Source organism: Cebus imitator, unplaced genomic scaffold, assembly GCF_001604975.1.
Source record: "Cebus imitator isolate Cc_AM_T3 unplaced genomic scaffold, Cebus_imitator-1.0 Scaffold261, whole genome shotgun sequence".
Classification (NCBI taxonomy): domain Eukaryota; kingdom Metazoa; phylum Chordata; class Mammalia; order Primates; family Cebidae; genus Cebus; species Cebus imitator.
Window position 1 is genome coordinate 1,314,461 of NW_016107576.1, and position 22,774 is coordinate 1,337,234.

The 22,774-nt window shown below is 39.2% G+C and overlaps 1 protein-coding gene across 3 annotated transcripts in view; it reads right to left on the reverse strand.

Annotated features, from left to right (window-relative positions):
* MCOLN2 (mucolipin TRP cation channel 2) overlaps nt 1–22,774 on the reverse strand; it is a 70,147-nt gene that overhangs the window by 20,919 nt on the left and 26,454 nt on the right. For all 3 annotated transcript variants that reach the window (XM_017499835.2, XM_037728284.1, XM_017499834.2), the window contains exons 2-7: nt 22,171–22,330; nt 15,390–15,563; nt 13,246–13,399; nt 7,982–8,066; nt 7,783–7,879; nt 2,637–2,736 (exon numbers count right to left, since the gene is read on the reverse strand). In XM_017499835.2, coding sequence (XP_017355324.1) covers nt 2,637–2,736; nt 7,783–7,879; nt 7,982–8,066; nt 13,246–13,399; nt 15,390–15,563; nt 22,171–22,323 — 763 coding nt within the window. In that variant the 5' untranslated portion in view covers nt 22,324–22,330. The remainder of the gene's footprint in view (nt 1–2,636; nt 2,737–7,782; nt 7,880–7,981; nt 8,067–13,245; nt 13,400–15,389; nt 15,564–22,170; nt 22,331–22,774) is intronic.

Sequence of the window (22,774 nt, forward strand, 5' to 3'; positions counted from 1 at the left end):
AGGAAGGAAGGAAGGAAGGAAGGAAGGAAGGAAGGAAGGAGAAAAGAAAAGAAAAAAGAAGGAGAGTAAATGGACATTTACCTGCATACTTTGCCTCAATACGGGTAAAGACAAAGGAGGGAGAGAGGAGCCTCGGGGTAAGCGTGTGGGTGTGAACGAGTCTCTGAACTTTTAGAAATAGTGTAAGCATCCCACTGGATGTCACCCTTGTCCTTGTCCACGTCCCCCAAAGCCAAGGCAATCTCAATCCACCAGACAGCTTCACATAGGGGGAAAAGTCCATTTCCTAAGATGGTTTCTAAACATCCATTTTTTAAGGCTTTCATATCACATCATTTTTATTTTAAATTCACATTCTCCTAGTGATAGAACCTGGTTTCTTAAGACACGCCTCTAGAATATGTAAATCCCAGTGGTCTAGGAGGCTTGTGTTTCTCCTCATTGGCCACAGGAGGGGGCTAGAGATAATCTCTACTGAGCACAAGCAAGGAAAACCCCTTATGTTGCAAAGAGCCCCGCAGGCAGAAGGAAACACTCACTGTTCTGGAAATGCATTTGACTGACTTGGAAATTTCCATCATTTTAACCTTTATAATGATCCTCCAAATCACATATTTGACAAAGGTTAGTTTCTTTTCACAGAAAATTGCAGCCTATACTTGGACTTGGAAAATACGCCCCGGATCTCTGTGTGTCTGTAAGAAAGTGGTGTATGCTGGGAAATAGTAACACTTTTTAACAGAAACCAAAACTGTAATTGAAGGCTTAAGTCAGTCGGTGAAATTATTGAAACCAAAACTTCAAAATAATCAGGACATATTATACAACTGAAAAGCAGCAGTCCACAAATCAAATATAGTTTACAACAAATCTAAAACAGGAGCCATAGTTATTTTACATTTTATTTCATTCTGATAATCTGGTCAAAAGGAAAGGAAAGTCATTTAAACAAAATTTGTGAAGTAAAAAATACTGAGCATCCATCATTTACATCATCCCAATCGTTTACTGAGCAAACAGAACAGGTTCCATAGGTAGCCCATTGTATCTTATTTATTTATTTATTTTGAAACGGAGTTTCACTTTTGTTGCCCAGGCTGGAGTACAATGGCGTCATTTTGGCTCACTGCAACCTCGGCCTCCAGGGTTCAAGTGATTCTCCTGCCTCAGCCTCCCAAGTAGCTGGGATTACAGGCACCTGCTACCATGCCCTGCTAATTTTTTGTGATTTTAGTAGAGATGGTCTTTCACCATGCTGGCCAGGCTGGTCTCAAACTTCTGACCTCACATGATCCACCCGTCTCGGCCTCCCAAAGTGCTGGGATTACAGGAGTGAGCCACTGTGCCTGGCCTATTTTACTTATTTTTGAGACAAAGTCACTCTGTCCTCCAGGCTGAACTGCAGTGGCATGATCTCAGTTCACTGCAGTCTCCGCCTCCCAGGTTCAAGCAGTTCTGCCTCAGACTCCCAAGTATCTGGGATTACAGGTGTGTGTGCCACCATGCCTGGCTAAGTTTTGTATTTTTAGTAGAGATGGGGTTTCATCATGTTGACCGGGCTGATCTTGAACTCCTGACCTATAGTGATCCACCCGCCTCAGCCTCCCAGAGTTCCGGGGTTACAGGTGTTAGCCACCATGCTCAGTGGTTGCCCATTTAAAAAATGTGGATTAAGAGATGTTTTCCAAGCAGTGACTGAGTAAATGACTCAGCATTTGCAGTGGTTGCTCTCTGGGCTCTGGTGGCCCTGACCCTTCCTCACTGTCCAAGGCTCAGATCAAAGCATATCTTCTCCAAGAATCATTTCTAGATTTTATTTCTCACTCTGCCCCACTCAAACTTTTACTTTCTTTCTCCCCATACTTTTTGTATGTATACCACTTATTTCTCTCCATAACATATCACAGATTTCATAAGCATGTCAGTCTTCCTCACTAAGACATTTTCTTCCTTTTCCCTAATGCCTAGCAATTAATATGTGCCAACTCTTGTGTTCAGTGCTTTGCTTTATACACTAATTCATTTAATATTCAATAATAACCTGGAAGGTAAGTTTAGGCTAAGTATACCCTATCCAGAATGGTTTGGGACCACAAGTATTTCAGATTTCTTTTGATTTTAGAATATTTGCATTATACTTACTGGTTGAGCATCCCAAATCCAAAAATTCAAAATCCAAAATGCTACAATAAGCATTTCCTTTGAGCATCAGTCATGTTAGTGTGCAAATGTTTCAAATTTTAGAGCATTTTGATTTCAGATTTTTCTGATTTAGGATGCTCAAACTGCACTATTATTACTCTCATTTTACACAGAAAGATACTGAGACAGATAGGTTAAGTAATTTGTTCAAGATCACAGGCAGAGTAAACAGAACTGGAACCGAAACCCAGGCATTCTGGCTCCAGAGCTAAGTTCCAAACCACTGAGTCACGCTGCCTCTCCTAAGAGGTGTAGAATAAACGTTTGCTGAATGAAACAAAAATACAAAGCTTTAAGATATTCTTTACAGAATCTAATGCTCAAGATGCAGTTTTCTTCCTATTCCCACACAAGCAAACTAAATACCCTAACCCCCAAAATAAAGTGTTAAAAGCCATCTATAATCCTCATGGGCAAGTAAATAGCATACTTACTAGATCCAAATATGTTCAAGTCTTTACATTCTTCAATTCTGGCATCACTGTCAAAATAGATTTTGATTTTGCCACTGTGAGCTTTATTGTCAAAGATAACCTGGAGACACAAATGTATAGAGAGGTTACAACACAAGAAAGTATAACATGTTAGATCAACTCTGCTTTGAAAAAAAAAAAATCACTGGCATCCAGTGTGCTGATCCAAAGAGAATTACACAGGCCAGCAAAATGGCTGACTAGAGTTACCTGACACTCATTTCCTGCACCCCCCACCACATACACACACACACAAAGGGACCAAAATAATAAACAACTATATTTTGACTGAAATCACTGAAGAAGTACACTGGAGAGCACCAGGATAGCAGCAAAATCCTGTGGAGCATGGAAGCCTAGGGCAGCAACATAGAAAGGGGAGCAAGGCACCCTGCCTCTGCCACACTGTCTCCCCAGCCAGGATCAGCTTACAGTCAGGTGGGATCTCTTTGGATAGGAAAATGTTAGGCTAGAGACTCCTGGTGATCCTCATTACTGCCACAGAATGCCAGCAGTCCTTGCTACAGGGGAGCCCTCCAGTCCTCACAGGCTTTCAATCCAGTTTGGAGAGGTGCTGGGAGTTCATGCAGCCACGCTGCCCAAGAGTGGAAGCCCACATTTTGCACTCCTCGCCTCTGTGACCTAAGCTGCTATGGCCCACCATTTTGAAACCACATCACTAAACAGATCTGCCCTGTTCTGCCCTGGGGCCAGTACTTATTGTCTCTCTCCATCCCTAAAGTCCTGCTATTATTCTACCATGTTTACACAGGTGCCTGCAACACCATGACCCTGGCTGCCCAGAGCCTAGGCCTAATGGAACACCTGAGACCCTGACATCTGAATCCATCCAGAATCCCTTCCTGCCCCTGACCCTGGGAACACAGCAGGCAGGACTACACAGCAGGAAGTTGCCAAACAGCTGGCTGGTGTGCGGTGTTTATGCACACTTGTGCCACACAGTTGGCTGCCTCTCCATACCCCCACAGGCCTGACAGCCAGTTCAGCAGCAACCTCACATCTCTAAAGAGCCAGCCTCACAGCCTATTGGCCCACCGCAACCATGCACACTTGGCCTGACAGCCAGCAATTGCCCCCACCCAGTTGAAGAGTCTGCCACACAACCTGCTGCTTATCATGTATGCACATGTCCAGCCTGACAACCAGTCTGGCAACCCTGTCTTCAGCAAAACTATGCCATTGTTGTTAAAAACTCTCTCAGCCTAGGCCACTGAGCCAATCACAGACATCACTGACAAGGATTACAACCGAACAAACTGCATGTACACCACACTGCTGAGTCTGCCCAGAACCAAAGCCAATGCACTATACCCAACCAACATCCTAGTGCCCATCTACAGGAAGAAGTATTTTCCTGTGAGAAGTATTCCATAAAATTGGAAAGAACAACTATTTCACTAGATGCATAGATAACAATGTAGGGATACAAGAAACACAAAAAGGCAAGAAAACACAACACCCAAAGGAATGCAATAATTCTCAAATAGCAGGCCCTTTAAAAAAGGATATTCATTAAATGCCTGAAAAGAAATTCAAAATAATGATCTTAAGAAAGCTCAGTGAGATATAATAGAATACAGAAAAACAATTCAATAAAACCAGAAAAATAATTTATTATTTGATCAAGAAATTCAGCAGAGATGCATAGCATAAAGAAGAACCAAACAAAAAACTTGGAGCTGAAGAACTCAATGAGTGAAATAAAAAATTACAATTGAGAGTTTCAACAATAGACTACATCAAACAAAGAAAACAGAATTTTTGACTGGGTGCAATGGCCATACCTGTAATCCCAGCACTTTGGAAGGCCAAGGTAGGTGGATCATTTGAGGTCAGGAGTTCAAGACCAGCCTGGCTAACATGGTGAAACCCCATCTCTAATAGAAGATACAAAATTAGCTGGGTGCGATGTTAGGGTCCTGTATTACCAGCTCCTGGGGAGGCTGAGGCATGATAATCACTTGAATCCAGGAGGCAGAGGTTGCAGTGAGCTGAGATCACACTACTGCACTCCAGCCTGGGCAATAGATTGAGATTCTGTCTCAGAAAGAAAAAAAAAAAAATCTGAACTTGAAGACAGGTCTTTTGAAATAACCCAGCTGAAAACTTCTCAAGTCTTGTAAGAGATATGGACATCCAGATCCAGGAAACTCAAAGATCCCCAGTTAGATTCACCCCCAAAAGATTCTCTGAGTCCCATTATAATCAAACTGTCAAAAGTCAAAGACAGAGACAATTCTAAAAGGTGCAAGAGAAAAACATTGAGTCATACATAATGGAATCTCCATTAGACTATCAGCACATTTCTCAGCAGAAACCAGGCAGCCCAGGAGAGAATGAGATGATATATTCAAAGGATTTAAAGAAAAAAAAAAAAAAGACAAAAACTGTCAGTCAAGAATACTATATCCAGAAACGCTATCCTTCAGCAATGAAGAAGAAATAAAGACTTTCCCAGAAATAAAGCTGAGGAAATTTTCACCAGTTGACTAGCCTTTCGAGAAATGCTTGAGGGAGCACTAAAACTGGAACTGAACAATAATTAGAATCATAAAAACATGTGAAAGCATAAAACTCAACAGTAGAGGTAAATTTATAATCAAATTCAGAATACCCCAGTATTGTAATGGTGCTATATAAACCTCTCAGTCCTCTGGTATGAAGGTCTTAAGTCAAAATTGTTAAAAACAAACACAACTACAATTAGAGGCTAAGGAACATAAAGACATAAAATAAGGCAACAAAGAGAATCATACCACTGAAAATGTTCACATCACAGGTTTCTTCACAACTTTCTGTTATTAATTAAACAAATGTGATTGAAAGGGCTAATATGTGAAGTTTTACTAAATACAGGATTTCAGATATCTGGTTCAGAGAAATCCTAGAACAAAACAACCAGTCCCAGGAATAAAAACCCAAATTCACCAATCTCTGAAAGAACACAATGATCTCATTTATTATTCTGAATTGAATTTAAAAGCATTTCCTTCAATTTAGCTCTTTGGCTATGAAATTCTAGTTTTTGTTAGACTAGAATTTATTTTTCTATGTTTCCAGAGCTACATATAATGCTTTCAGAAAGAACAAAGATTGCTCCAAGCCTGCAGGCTAAACTTAAGATGTCCATATGCACTCAATCTTCTACCTTATGAAATTTAAATCAATCATTTAAAATCAATCATTTAAATCAACTGTAAATAAAATATATTTACAGTTTATCAGTGATATAGGCCAAATATTTATTAGGGTGAACACATTAAGAAAACCCAAAAGTTCACTGGCAGAGCTTGGAGAGTCGGATATACAGGTGATCAAATCTACATGCACCTGCTGGTCTCTGAACACAAGCCAAGTTTGCCCAAGAAGATCACATAATCAAACCAGAAATTTGAGAGTTAAACCATACCATCCTCATTTCTATATCTGTAAGATATGACTAAACCTCCACTAGCACTGGCACTCAAGGTCTCTGTTTTCTCAAGGAGAGCCCCTAAAATGCTTTTCTCAAAGCAGATAGAAGTCCAAATAACAAAATAAAAATGAAAAGCCAATATTTTAAAACCCACACTTCTGACCATATCATGACAAAGTTATCAATGACCTCAGCCTTGCAGACCAAGCTCCATGCTCCTTTCCTGCCTTTCTCCTCATCTCTGCAGATGCTCTCAGTTCTCCTCCAGCCAACCCACTCCGGAGAGCTTGCAGCTGGAGACATTCTTCCTTACCACATATCACAATCTGTAGTTACTTTTATTTTATTTACTTGTTTTTCTTCTTCTACCACTAGGCTGTAAGCTTTCCTGAGGGTACCTCTAGGGCATAGCAAAATGCCTGGTGCATAGTTAAGACTCATTAAGTATTTATTGATAGTTGAATGAAACGCTCTTCTGAATTGCTAAATGCCAGTATATACAACTTTCAACTAGGCATTCAGTTTAGCCCCTTAACGAACAGGAAAGAAGAGAAAAACAGAGAAAGAAAGTCTATGAAAATGAGAAGGCAGCTTACTCTCCCCATAAAAGTGAACTGTTGGCTGGGTGTGGTGGCTCACACCTGTAATCCTAGCACTCTGGGAGGCCAAAGTGGGTGGATCACGAGGTCAAGAGATCAAAACCATCCTGGCCAACATGGTGAAGCCCCATCTCTACTAAAAATACAAAAATTAGCTAGATGTGGTAGCATGCACCTATAGTCCCAGCTACTCAGGTGGCTGACGCAGGAGCATTGCTTGAACCCAGGAGGCGGAGGTTGCGGTGTGCCAAGATCATGCCACTGCACTCCAGCCTGATGACAGAGCGAGTGAACTGTCTCTTCTACCATACACACCCCCTACCAAAATAAAAAGTGAAACAACTGCTCCTTTGCAAACTGGTCTTCACGTCAGTGGAGCAGTTTATGCCTCAAGGTTTGAAAACATTTCCTACAACATTTGCAAAGACCTTTCTCTGAAGCTTGGAAGCACACTATAGACATTTAAAACACCTTCATAAACATTTAAAAAAATGTATTGGGAAAGTAAAGTCAAAGCCAATTTTTTAAACTCTTCTTTTCAATGTAGAAATTTAGTTTTAAAAGTTGAAAAGGGCTTGCTTCATCTTCAGAAGTAATGGTCTCTGGATCAACACTACCATAATGAGGCTGGACATGGTGGCTCATGCCTGTAATCCCAGTGTTTTGGGAGGCCAAGGAGGGCAGATCACTTGAGGCCAGGAGTAGTTTGAACTAGCCTGGCCAACATGGCAAAACCCCATCTTGTCTTTACTATTACTAAAAAAAAAAATTAGCCAGGCATGGTGGCATATGCCTATAATACCACCTACTCGGGAGACTAAGGGATGAGAATCATTTGAATCTGGGAGGCAGAGATGACAGTGAGCTGAAACTGCACCACTGCACTCCTGCCTGAGTGATAGAGCGAGACCATGTCTCCGGAAAAAAAAAAAAAGTACCATATTGCATCACTATATCTGTTTTAAACACGACTGCATTTAACATACTGTAGCCTGGTATGTTTTATACTCTGCATCAACAAAATATGTAGGGAAAAACAAAAGGAAGTGGCTAGTAAAACTAAAATACTTGCCGTATTCTGGAAGACATAACAGTCTGGTAACTCACGGGAATGAATTGTTTGTAGGTCAATGCCTTTAAGATGAAAGGAGATTTCAACCTGTAAGAGCCTGAATAAAATACATTGAAAGGTATAATTTGTCATAATCTTACTATACTATTGTCCTTCTCCCACCCTCACCTCCGGGAATAACACTTTAAAATGTATTTACCGATAAAATTCCAGTCTGAAGAATGATGAGTTCTTCCAGTCCGGAGGGTCCTTGGAGAGAGCCTGAAGGTCTAAGTGCACACAATCTAGGGCAACGAAAGAACAAGAAATGGTTGTTTCAGGCAGGAATTAGGTGCTAAAACTAGTGGGCACAAGTGTGACAAGAAGCAGGTTACTTAGGGAGTTTCAAAGTATTTCCCCAAAAAACATTTACCAATTATTCAGGAAGAATGACAGTAACCTCACAGTGGAGAACCTGGTAGACACCACACTAACCAAGTGAACAAGGTTGCATCACAGTAATGAGATAAACAGACAGGTACCTTCTGATACAATGAACTGAGAATCACATGAACTCACTTGGGTGGTATTCCTGCCAAAAAAGGTATAACCTCAATCTAGTCATGAAGAAACAGAAAAACCCAATGTGAGAGACATTCTACTCTTTAAATGTATCAAGATCATAAAAGTTAAATAAAAACCAAGAAATTTTAGACTGAAAAGACATGACAACTAAATGCCAGATGTTATCCTGAGTAGGATCCTGGAGTTGGGTGCAGTTTTCATTTACTATGAACAGCAGCAAAATTTATGAAATGTGAATAGGTTTTGTAGATTATAGTATTGTCTCAATGTTAACTCATTGTTTTGAGCACTGTATAGTGATTGTATAGGGGAACATTCTTGTTTTGGGGAAATGTACACTGAAGTATTTAGAGGCAAAGGAACAGCATGTCTGTACCTCCGGGAGAAATATTTATGCATAGAAAGAATGATCAAGCAAACGTGATAAAATGTTAGTATTGAGGAAATCTGGATGAAGCATATACAAGAAATCTTTGTGCTATTTTGTAACTTTTCTGGTAGTCTGGAACTTTTTCAAAGTAAAAAATAGAAAGAAAAGGAACACAGGTTGTATTCAATTTGTAAAAAACAAATTATGAGCTGTAAATGATAGAAGAATGATTCCAAGAACCTCACATAAAAATTAGTCTAGGGCCAGGCGCGGTGGCTCATGCCTGTAATCCCAACACTTTGGGAGGCCGAGGTGGGTGGATCACGAGGTCAAGAGATCGAGACCATCCTGGTCAACATGGTGAAACCCCGTCTCTACTAAAAATACAAAAATTAGCTGGGCGTGGTGGCGCGTGCCTGTAATCCCAGCTACTCGGGAGGCTGAGGCAGGAGAATTGCCTGAACCCAGTAGGCGGAGGTTGCGGTGAGCCGAGATCGCGCCACTGCACTCCAGCCTGGGTAGCAAGAGTGAAACTCCGTCTCAAAAAAAAAAAAAAAAAAAAATTAGTCTCATTATTGTGTGGGCTAACACCCTTGTTTTACAGGGCATAAAACAAGGAGCTCTAAAGACAAACACCTTCGAAGACCACAGAGACCTAGTGACACAACTGGTATGAAACCAGCATGGGTGGCCCTCACCCAGGCTTTTGCAACCCCTTCCGTGCTGACTTTGAAATGGAAAAGCTGGGGCTTTATGCAGTGCCTGGCACCTGGTAGGTGTTCATGAATGTTGGCAAACTCATTGGTTGATTATTTAAAAGTGTTATTCCACAACTGCAACTCTTCATTTGCTTATATCCTTCCAACTAGAGTATGAGGTCTCCGACATTAAGAGCACAATTTTGTCACACCTTGTTAAACAGCCATGGCCTGGCATCTACCTGGCACTCAAAATATGTCCTGATACACAGGATACACTTATTTTTAATGAAAATTAGATGTCCTCAACCAAAAACAGGGCCCAGAGCAACTCAGTAGACATATTTTTAAAAGATAGTTGCAGAGAGTGTGTCTCCCTGTGTTTGGTAGATGGAGTATTAATGTCAGGGAACAACTCAACATTGGCCTTCCTGACTAGACCTTAATTAGTACAGTGAGGGCAGCTGGTCAAAAGAAACTTTTTTTAAGAAAAAGACTAATGATAAAAATGGCAAAAACATATTGGGCACTTAACTCCAAACCAGACACTGTGCTGGACTTTATATGTTCACTCAATTAATGCATCATCCCATTTAATCTTCAAAGAAACCTTGTGAGATAGGCACTATTATGGCCATTTCACAAATGCACAAACCAAGGCCCAGAGAGGCCAAGAAACTTCCTCAGTCACACAGCTAGCTACTGGCTATCCAAAAGTTAAATCTAGTTGTGCTTGTTTCCAGAGCCTGAGTTCTGCCAGTGCACTGAGAAGGCTGACCTCTGAGCATATATTTCAGAAGAACATCAAAGACACAGGCTCTGTACCCAACTAATTCATTTATTCAGTAAATATTTGCTGAAAGCCAGGCACTGTGCTAGGCACCAAAGGTAAAGCAATGAACAAGACAGACATGGTCACCATCTTCATGGAGCTCACATTCTAGAGGGGGAGATAACAATAAGTAAAAATATATACAAGATAATATCACAGTGTGAGAAGTACTGTGAAGATAAAATAAACAAGAATAACTAGGAGGGTTACATGGTTTGGTTGTTCAAATTTTGTATTACTTTAATTACAGGGTTATACTTTGTTTAAATACTCATTCAGAACTCTCTGAAGTCTGGCTGACCTTCCACTTATAGTCATTGCTTTGGAGGCCATCAAGCACCTGGTGGCAACAAAACTGAGTTTTGAGGTATTTTTTCAAGATAGCAAAAGCCCTAAGTAAAACATCACACTTCAAGCAGAATAAACTGAAATCTACAGTAACAGCCTCATAATTCAAATGAATATGAATCTCACAGAATATTCCAGTCAAAGAAATAATCCTTTTGCCTGGGTGGTAGATTCCTGCTGTTCTTAAAATAGCAGGAAAAACGATGAAATGGTCATAATGTCTCATGCTAAGAACATGTGGAAAAGAAGAATATAAGACATTCAAAAATTGTATTACAGAAAATGAAACACTATATTAAAATGTTAGTTACCCAAATGTTGTAAAACAAACAAACATTTTTTAACAGGATTCATAACAGTCCTCCCAATGAGGCTGACCTGGAAAGCTGTAGTTCTAGAGGCAGATCCAGGAGGGATATACCCATTAGCATAAGTTAAGGGAAACACTAATTTGATCTACACAATCAGTTGTGCAGTTAAATGTAAACCCACCAGGAAAGCTGGGCATATAGGCAGATATCTGCATTTAGAACACTGAGGGATGATTCCCTTAATAGTAAAGATAGTGCAAATTTCATGAGTCGTTAACCTGGAAGAGCTTCTGCTAATTCACCTACATCAACTAGAGTGCCAAATGAACGATGTCAAACCCAATCCCATTTATATCTGCAGGCTTCCTTCAGTGTATCCAAGGAAAGACAGCCTACAATCCAGTATCATATATTCGAAGAATCTTCATTATACATTTTAGATATGTCTGAAGATTCTCTTTGACAAGTTACATTTAGTAAGTCAAAGCATACAATTAACATATTTAAGCAATCTCTCTTAAAGTCAAATTAGGCTGGGTGTGGTGGTTTAGGCCCGTAATCCCAGCACTCTGGGAGGCCGAAGGGGGTGGATCATGAGGTGAAGAGATTGAGACCATCCTGGCCAACATAGTGAAACCCTGTCTCTAATGTTAAAAAATATATAAAAATTAGCTGGGTGTGGTGGTGCATGCCTGTAGTCCCAGCTACTTGGGAGGCTGAGGCAGGAGAATCACTTAAGCCTGGGTGGCGGAGGTTGCAGTGAGCCAGGATTGTCCCATTGCACTCCAGCTTGGTGACAGAGTGAGACTCCATCTCAAAAATAATAATAATAAAGTCAAATAATAACCAACCTCTGTTCATTTACTTAAACATATTCCATATTCTGAGAGAAATGAACAAGGCAAAGATTGTCCAATGGTCACGAAATAATCCTGCTTTCCAGCATTGCCAGTGCTATCTAGCTACCGAGATTGACTTTGGCCACATTTTTAAAATAAATTTTCCAAGAAAAATGAATCGAGAAAAACAATATATGAATCACTGCAAAACTGCTGTGTGGTACATCCAATTTGAGTCACCTATTTTTAAAAGGGCAAAGGACAGATGGCTTACTTGAAACAGAGGGTAATAGAACAAGTCCTCCTGTCACAATTACTGACTGGAATCACCTACAGGGAGGAGCATAGCTGACCACCCAGGTAAAAGATTAAAACAGGATTAGCCTCTGTAGGTGGACTGCCAAATAGATCTCAGGTTAGCAGCAGCTTCCAAGGAGATAAGACAAGTGACAAGTGACATTTCAACGTTGCTGGCTACAGAACCAGGCAACTTTCCTCTGGATAGTCTCTGAAAGTGCCATGGGAGCCTGATACCACACGTCCTTGATGGTGCCGGCTCATGGGTTGCTTCTTTCAGAGTCAAGAGCACGTGACAGATTTACTCACCAAGAGATTCTGAGTGGGTAGCCTATAGAAACAATTAAAACCTCTGTCTTATAGGGTACTCCTCTGTTGTGTCATTAAGGCACGTTAGGATCAGATTATAGGAAGTACAATCAAATGAACTCATCAATGTGAAGCTCTAATTTTAATAAAACCATTCCAAATTTAAACTGCTGTGAGAACCCCTACTCCTGAACTGTTGGTGCTTGAAAGGCCACAACTGATTAATTTGCAACCCCAGCAATAAAACTGAGTGCTCTGGACATGATGATTACACACCAGAAGTTTGTTGAGGGAATAACAAAACAAAAAAATAATAAAACCATATTTTTTTTAAAAAGTCTTAAGTCAAACACCTCACATTTACATATGGTATGCTTTAAATTGTTAACAAAATAGCACAAAACAATTCAACTTGATTAGCCATTAACTTGTTGCCAAGGAGTCTCCTAAGACAGAAAGTGAGTTATTAATCACAATTCACCTTTGAAGAGCATTTCTGTATTTTACAAATAATAAAAACAAGTGTACAAAGCATCTTTACATGTATTCTTTCATTTAACACATACAGACCATTTTTTCAAAAAGCCTAATCACCCCCATAGGGGAAAAAAAAAAAAAAAAAAACTAACTAAAAAACAGGACCTGTGCATTTACCCCAAAACCAACAATCTTGAGTTGCTCCAAAGAGATCCACAAATGCTGGCCCTGGCCCATCGCCACAACCCCACAGTTTCCCGAGCCAAAGCCCTCTGCAGGCCAATGTCAGAGTGCCAGCCTCTAACATGTTAGCTCTCATCAGAGCAAAGTTGCTCCATGTGGGTTGCTAGCACAGGAGGACATTTTTGCTCTTACCAGAAGTTGATAAAGGCACATCATGAAATTATCACTGCATTACCGAGCTCTATGTCGTTGTCAATATTCAGTGTCTCATTAGAAGGAAACATGCTCTCTTTCTTGTAACACTGCTTACAGACTTTTAAGCCGATTCTATTGTCTTCATTTTCTCCATAACCAAGGGTCCCCAGGGCAATGTCCTTTAGATGATAATACTAGTAAAAAATAGTCAAATAAAAACCACATATGACCTTTTAAAACTTTGATCAGAGGTTATAGCATATAGAATGTATTTTAGCTACTTTGTATTGTTTACTTCCCGGCCCTCAATAGAACTTCCCAATATAAAATACCACAAAGAAATCTTCTCAGGTTGTTCCACAAGACACTGACTCACAGAACTCAAAGCTAAACACAGTGATGGATGGCTCCCACCTCACTAAACCATAGCCAAGGTCCTGCCTTATCTCTGTGGTCCCATCTCCTACTCCAGTCCCTTGGCTCCACCCCACAAAGTTGCACTGGCCTCCAGGCAGTTCCTGGAGTTCCCACACATATTTCTGCCTCTGGCCCTGGCTGTTCCCTCTGCCTGGAGACCCATGTACACACCTGCTTGGTTTAATCACTCCTTCAGCTCTCAATTCTGCACCTCAATGAGGCCTTCCTTCCCCAAGCCAAGGAAAATTGCAAACATATATCAGAACATCACATGGTACCCCATAACTATAGAATGTGTATAATTATGCCCTGCCAATTTAAAATAAAATAAATGCAGTAAAAACATATAAAGAAAATCACAAACATCCATCACCACACGCAGGCACTTCCCATCTCCTTCCCTGCTTTACTCCTTAGCAGTTATTACTTTCTAACATCTACTGAGGACATGAGCCATCCACACTCCACAGCTTACATCATTGACTAACATGAACAAACATTAGCTACTGAGCTTACATTAACATGGTTTTACTGTTGGCTATCTGCATTAATAGGGCTTTAGTAGCCCTGTCTTCATTAATATGACTTTACTATTCCAGAAAACTTTTGCCCTGGACCATAAGAGTTCCTGTATTATCTCAGGAACATCCAAAAAAACTCACTGAAATAGATATCAGTTGGAAGATTTTATCTGAAAAAAACTCCAAGATTCTTTGAAACTGCCTCCCCAATCTTCACTTTGCCATGTCCACCAGTCCTAAGCTATTATATTATCATCCTTACTTAATTCTAATCAAGTTCCCCTCACGTTGAAGAACTCCCTCCTCCCCCAAGGCAATATGGCATCTGATCAAGATAGCATCTCCCTTACCACTCTAAGTAATAAGCTCAGCTTTGCTCATCAACATGTTTTTTGCATGGTGTTTTCAGGAAGCCAACATTTGATACTACATATTTCACTCCTTTTTGTCTAGTTCTTCCTTTTAGAATTAAGCTCTATAAAGGAAGGCTTTTTGTCGTTTTATTTACTGCTGCATCCTCAATGTCTGGAATAGCATCTGCTACATATTAGATACTTGAATATTTATTGAATGAATGAAAAAGAACAGGAAATGTTTCTCTTTCCTAAATTATTTCTTCAAGTCTGCCAATCTGCTTTCTCATACCTGTTTAGATACAACTATTTTATATTCCATATTCTTAAGATTCGGCTAGGGTTACTAATGGTAACACACCACAATTAAGACCATAGAATCCCTGATGTATTTTTTTTTGGTAGAGATGGGGTTCACAATGTTGCCCACACTGGTCTCAAATTCCTACACTCAAAGGATCAACCCACTTCAGCCTCCCAGAGTGCTGGGATTACAGGCATGAGCCACCACATCAAGGCCAGAATCTTTGATTTTTATATTAAGCTTTCATCAAGTCTTCTGAGATTAAAAATCTATCTTTGATTTTTATATTAAGCTTTTATCAAGTCTTCTGAGATTAAAAATCTACTCTTGCTATTTGATCTGGGGTAATTTTCCAAAAGCAGTAGGTATGAAGTGATAAATTAAAAGGATAGATCTTTTTTAAAAAGTCAAAATAGGAAAACTCTTTTGTGTGAAAATATAGCTTCTGAAATAGCAAATTACACTTTTTGGCAGACTATGCAAAACTTACATTAGCATATTTTAACATATGTTTAATTTTTGTTTGTTAAGACAAAGCCAAATATCAATACATTGTTAAAATATAGATCATTCACAAAAAAACACTTGCCTGATTAATAGCAAAGAAAATGCTCTCATAGACATCCTCTTGAGTATATACACTGCAGCTGTAGTCATCTTCATCTGTACCAGAATATCCTTTCAAAAACAAGTGCTTAAAAGCAACAGTGTTATCTTCTTTGAAAGCAACCACCAGCTGGTTACTTAAACCAAAACGAACAAGCTAAGAAATAAAATAGAAATACATGAATTATACCATTTATCAGGGGAAGCAAATGTCGTCTCACTATCATCAACCATTACCTATAAACATCAGAAAATAATATCAATTTTTTTGGTTTATACTAATAGCATCAATGTCAAAATACAAGTCCTAAAGATGAACAACCTTATCAAGCTACACCAGCAATTCAAAATAGCATAAAATTAGAAGAGATTACCACTCCCAATGACTAGTGATCTTACTGGCCTTTCATTAAAGAAAGAATCCCAAACAGCTAAGTCTAAATTCATTTTTTTCATACTTAGATTTCAATTTAATTATTTTCAAAATTGATTACTTAGTAAAGCAATAACTCATTGCATTGATTTAAAATTTAGAAATTGTAGTATTTTTAAAAAATCACAACTATGTTTTATAAAAGGCTTTTAAAAGTGTTTTTTGGAAAGTAGCCTACATAAATACTTAGTCTGGCTAGGAGGTAATAGTTATCAAAGGAATTCAACTAACCCAGCTCTGCAAGAATTTTCACCAAATTCTACAGTATCAAAGCACATGAAAGAATAACACAGCATGCTTTACTTATGTAATGTCAAACCCATTCATTGTCACCAAGCATCTACCTAGTCCTGAAAAAATGTCCACTTATTCTCCCTTTCACTGTATTCTGGCAGAATTTACAAACCCAAGAGCTCTCTTCAATGGAAGTGAAAGTTTTCTTCTTGGTACCCAATAAACGGAGGAAATTAGTCAGTATCAAAAGTTTACAAAAAACTTAGGAAACTACAAACAGGGGTACCCACATAGCCCATTATGCATCCACTGTTACATACACAAGCATGCAATCACACTCTCTCACACACATGCACTCTCATTGGCATCCTGTCTCTTTCACATACACGCACAGGCAGTGATGGTGGTCAAATCTCTATAAGCCCCATCCCACACATCTCTCTAAGTGATCTCTTCAGCTGCCTTATAAAACAATGAGACTAGAAAGTTTGCTCCAAGTCTTTATTCAACTAAGCCATCAAATTTTGGGACTATTTTCTTCCTATGTGAAATTAGCAGGTATAACTAGATGACCCTGACAGTTCTGCTATTTGTTGTCATTCCATGGTTCAACATGATACATCTGAACAATTATACACAAGATATCAATTCTGAACAATTCAGATAAAACTAAGGTTAATTTAGCTGGGTGTGGTACCCTGTGGCTGTAGACCCAGTTACTTGGGAGGCAAAGGTGGGAGGATCACCTAAGCCCAGGAGTTCAAGGCCAGTCTTGGCAATATAGCAAGACCTGTCTCTAAAAAAATAATAATAAAGTAAAATAGCTAATATTAATTTGCATATGCAAACAACATAGAGGCATAAGATTTTTTTAGTGGTTTATATTTTTTGCTTTTATATGTTGTCTGACTTTTAAAAAAATACTAAACAATTAGGAAAAATAGCTACCATATTCAGCAATTATTATGTGCCAGGTACTGTGCTAACTGCTTTACATGCAGTGTCTCATTTACCCCAAGTGGTCTGTGAAAATGTCACTATTGTTATTCCATTTTACATATGTGGAAACTGAGATTTAGCCTCACTAAATTGCCTGAGTTACCTAACCAGAATGGAAACCAAGTCTAATTCCAAAGTCATCTTTGTTATGCAGTAAAAACAACTTTCTTCTGCTGAAAAAGTTCTTTGGGATGCTTCTTATAAAAAATTTAAGTGCTAGCTTTTCAGAATTAGGAAAGGCAACTATCACTTGAGAATATACACAGATGCTACTGTTCAGCATTTGAATCTCATCATGTCACATTCCTCAAATGCCATGTCAAAGGATTGTGCAACTGCTAAAACCCAGCTATTCTAAGGAAAACATCAGATAAGAAGTCCCACATCATCCAATTTGTGCTGAAAATTAAGCAAGAGAAGGTTACAAGTTCTTCTAAGAATGTGATGTCTGCCAATGGTACCTGTAGGAGAAACCAGAAAATGTCATGTTGCTCTTTGAAAGCTAAAATGTCAACCAGGGAAACAACACATACATGATTGTTTCAAAATTTTATTAAAACTACTGACACATATGAAAAAAACAGGTACACATACCACACATGAATGAAGCTCTTCAATCAAAGTTTGCTGGGTGCTTACTCTAAGCCAAGCTGGGGTACAATGTGGGCAAGAATAACACTGCATGGTATTGAATAACAACTCTTATCTGCTGAGAACCAAGCATTGTGCTTAAAATTTATAATTATTATTTTTCACTTAATTCTCAATTCCCTGTGAGGGAGCTATTACACAGGGCTCTCTGCAAGGACAGGAATGTTTTTCCTTTTTCCCTACCATCATATTCTCAGGAAATGAAATAATGCCCTTCACAACATCGAATACTGAATCAATTGATGAATATAATCCCATTTTATACGTACGCAATCTGAAGTCAAGTAATTTATCCAGGTTGGAATATCCAGAAAGCGTTAGAGTACGGATCTGGACCCAGGTCTGTTTGATTCTAGTCTGTTTGTTCTCTCAACCTCTTGGTCCCACAACCTTTTAAACTGAATGCTGCCAATTTAACTCTAGAAGCAGGGATATTAGACCCATTCCTCCCACATTAATAGTGAAGCTAAAGAAATACAAAGAGAATGTGAATTAGGGAATGAACAAATTGACCATGAAAGTGGTATATAGTTTGCTGATATTTGAAGCCATAACTTTATTTAAACTCAAAGCTCATCAAAACTCAGCTTTGGGAAAGAGACAACTCCATTGTAATCTCTGATTGGAACCTCCCCTATCTGGCATCAGGAGCAAGAAATTTCCTCCATTCTATTCACAGAACAAGCCAAGATCAAAATGTATGGCCCAGCACTGGGGAAGTTTGGGATTTTCAAATCATCTCCTAAGGTGACACACCCTGTGGAGGAAAGTGCAAAACCCCTTTCCTGCTATGACAGAACCAAACACTCCCTGCAGAGCAAGAGTAAGGGATGATGATATTGGCCAAATGACTGGGTTTTTTTTTTTTTTTAAAGGAGTTGACAGCAAAATGCATCCTAGTCCCACTAATTAGACATTAAGATTGTGCTGAAAGTATGATACAAGACAGAAAAATAATTACTTATAAGTGTAGTCTGGCAAAGGCTGTGAATTTAAAACCTCATTATGAAATCAATGTAGGATAAAATATTCTGTACCAGGTAAAAACAAGATGCTGCTCTAATTAGGTACAAAGTATATGGGAGGGAAAGAGTAGAACTAGCAAAATAATATAGGCACCTCCTTCAAGATTATAAATTACTGCAGAATGCAAAGTAGAAATTTTTAAAAAATTTTTTTCTCATCAACCCTCATGCCCATCCCACTAGACTTGAGGATGTAGCACAAAAAGACAGAAAAAGAGGACAGAAAAGTGAGGTGTTATGGAAGGAAAGGTAATCAAAACATCTGCTCCAATTAGATATCACCCAAGTAGCAAAATTTGTTAGAATGATCCTATATGGAAACAAAAGTTTAATCCTTGCCAATTTTATCAGGGGAAAAGTAAACTAAGGTGCCAGAAATATTTTGTTATTAAAAGTAAAATTAGAAGGCAAGGCACAGTAGCTCATGCCTGTAATCCCAGCACTTTGGAAGGCCAAGGTGGGAAGATTGTTTGAAGCCAGGAGTTCAAGTCCAGTCCCGACAACAAAGCAAGATGCCATTTCTACAAATATAAAATAAAAAGCTAGGTGCAGTGGTATGTGCCTATAGTCCCAACTGCTTAAGAGGCTGAGGTGGGAAGATCTCTTGAGCCCAGGAGTTCGAGGTTTCAGTAATGCTCAAACTCGAGCTATGATGGTGCCACTGCACTCCAGCCTGGCTGACGCAGCGAGATGCCCCCATCTTGAAAAAATAAGAAAAAATAAAATTAGTGATGTAGACAGGAAGATGTACCAAAGAAAACCTGCTGGATGGTCAGACAAGACCCAGCGGGGGAGATGGAACTTCAAATAGTACCTGAAAGGTGAGGGAGAAAAAGAATCACTCTGGACTTGGAGGAACAAACAGGATGTGGACAAGAATCACTGGGTTGGCTTGTCTGGCTGGGATTTGGGTAAGGAAATAGTAGATGAAAACTTGTTGGAAAGACAAGCTGAAAGAGATTGGAATTCTGAATTCCAGACTAGAGAGGTGAAGTTTTCTTCTAGGAGAGTGACACAATCCTAGCTCTGTCACTTACTAATTGAAGGACTGTAAGCAAATTACTTAACTCCCTTTGCTCCAGTTTCTTCATCCATAAAAAGGGTATTATAATTGAACCCACCTCACAGGGTTGTAATGAGGATGAAATGAGTTGACGTACACAAAACATATATTGTTCCTGGGACATGGCAAACACCAGGCTAACTATTAGCTGTCAGCAGCACTGGTAATACAGTCACAGTTGTATTCCCAACAGAATGCCCAGAATATGAGATGCTTGCCATTTATTTTTAATTAACTACAGAGTCTGTGCTACAGAGAACATAGTGAGTGTGGGAAAACATAAATAGATGCAGTTTTGAAGGAAGAATCAATAAGATTTAGAAGGTACAGGAAAAAGAAGGCAAGTCAAAGATGGTGATATGGTTTAAACTTGTGTCTCTGTCCAAATCTCAAGTCAAACTGTAATCCCCAATGTTGAACGAGGTAACTAGACCATGGGAGCAGACATCCCCCTTGCTGTTCTCATGATAGTGAGTGAGTTATCATGAGATCTGGTTATTTAAAAGTGTGTATCACCTTCCCCTTTGCTCTCTCCTGTGCTCCGCCATATGAAGATGTACCTGCTTCCTCTTTACCTTCCCCCATGATTGTAATTTTCCTAAGGCCTCCCCAGCCATGCCTCCTGTATAGCCTACAGAACTGTGAGTCAATTAAATCTCTTTTCTTCATAAATTACCCAGTCTCAGGTAGTTCTTTATAGCAATGGGAGAACACACTAATAGAGATGGCAATGATATTTTATGCCTGAGTAAATTAGAATTTTAGTAACATTAATAGATCAAATAATTGAAGGAAGTTTGTTTAACAAGAAAAGAAATTAGGAAACAATTAAAATTAACCAACTGACAAAAGGGGACATTATTTCTTCTCCTTCTAAATAATACTAACAATGTATCAGTGTATCAATTTTATTGGTTACCAAATCAAAACTTCAAATCCAAGAATGAAAACAAGCTAATAATAAGTATACACATTTTAAAATGTCTTTGCATCTCAACATTGTTGTTTCTTTTGAAGTAACTTGCTTTCCCTAAACTTGATGAGTTGGAACATATGGCATGTCATACACTGAGAAGCCTCTTTATGACACAGAATAAAGAAGCAACTCTAGTTATGGTAGTAGGGATCTTCTCCCAATTCTAAACTACATGAAGGTATTTTTTAAGTTTTTATTTTTATGTTCCAGAAATAACATCTTTATACACTTCTACACTGATAACAGAATGATTATTTGCCAATAGAGCCAAATACCCCCAAATCAGTTTAAAAGGGCATGTGTTTCAAATACAGTTAACTACAGCAGTGATCCCCAACCTTGTTGGCAACAGGGACTGGTTTAGTAGAAGACAATTTTTTCATGGACTGGAGAGGTGGGTGGTAATGGTTTCAGGATGATTCAAATGCATTACATTTGTTGTGCATTTTATTTCTATTGTTATTAGATTATAATATATAATGAAACAATTATACAACTCACCATAACATAGAATCAGTGGGGGCCCTGAGCTTATTTTCCTGCAACAAGAAGGTCTCATCTAGAGATGGTGGGAGACAGTGACAGATCATCAGGCATTAGATTCTCAGAAGGAGCACACAACTTAGATCCTTCCCATGTGCAGTTAACAATTGGGTTTGTGCTCCTATGAGAACCTAATGCCACCACTGATCTGATAGGAGGCAGAGCTCAGGCAGTAATGCAAACCATCGGGAGTGGCTATAAAGACAGGTAAAGCTTTGCTCCGTTGCCTACACTCACCTCCTGCTGTGTAACAGGGTTAGGAATCCCTGACCTGCAGAGAAGCCTCCCCAGTACTGGTTCAGCAATACAGCCCCAAAACTAGAGGAAAACTCTGATGGCTGTTTTGATACCGGTAATAAAGAGCTCAACAATATGAACGCAAATAAAATGTCCAAATTTAGTTTTTGTATAGTCCTGATAGTGCCTGGGATCAGTATTTACTTAGATAGAGCATATTAGTATGATAAAAGGAAAACTTAGGATTCGGTAAGTCTGAAGACAAAAACACAGATTTTGAAAGTATATTGAATAAGATGTGTTTAATAAAGAGATTTCAAGAACACAAATGTGTGCCACTCAGATATAGAAACCCCTCACCACAGATCTACATTTATTCGGTATTTACAGAATCTGTACACAGAGGACCTCAGGATCTGTTAGTAAGACAAGGTCATCTTCTAAGCAGAACTTCAACCTACCCTCTGCTCTCCAGATTCAATATAATTTTAGTTTTATAAACTTGAGTGTAAACTTTTCAGAACTAAAGTCAAGTACAGAACACATGATAAGAGTTCGTCTGGGGGTAAGGGAAAAACCAAATGAGATAATAATATAAGTTACCTGTGTAGTGACCATGACTATCTTCAAAATCTGCAAACCCAGTTTCCATGGAATCTGGCGTCTGGCTTGGTATTTTTCACAAGGGCTCATGAAGTAAAACTTCAGGTCTTCCCTTAGAGATTCTTCTTTCATCTCAGAATCATGATGTGCCATTGCATTTCTGCCACAGAAGATCAATTTTAAATACCCAGGAAAGCCTGTCCCTCAGTTCATGAAAAAAATACTTTCTATTCACTTGCTTTACTGTTTAAACAGAACTGTCTCTCCAACCAGGGAATTCCATTTCTCTTTAGAAATCTGAAAAATTGGCCGGGTGTGATGGCTGATGCCTGTAATCCCAGCATTTTGGGAGGCCAAGGCAGGCGGATCATGAGGTCAGAAGTTCAAGACCAGCCTGACCAACATGGTGAAAACCTGTCTCTACTAAAAATACAACAACAAGAACAAAAATAGCCAGGGGTGGTGGCGTCCACCTGTAATCCCAGCTACTCAAGAGGCTGAGGCAGGAGAATCACTTGAACTCAGGAGGCGGAGGTTGCAGTGAGCGGAGATCATACCATTGCACTCCAGCCTTGGCGACAGAATGAGATTCTGTCTCCAAAAA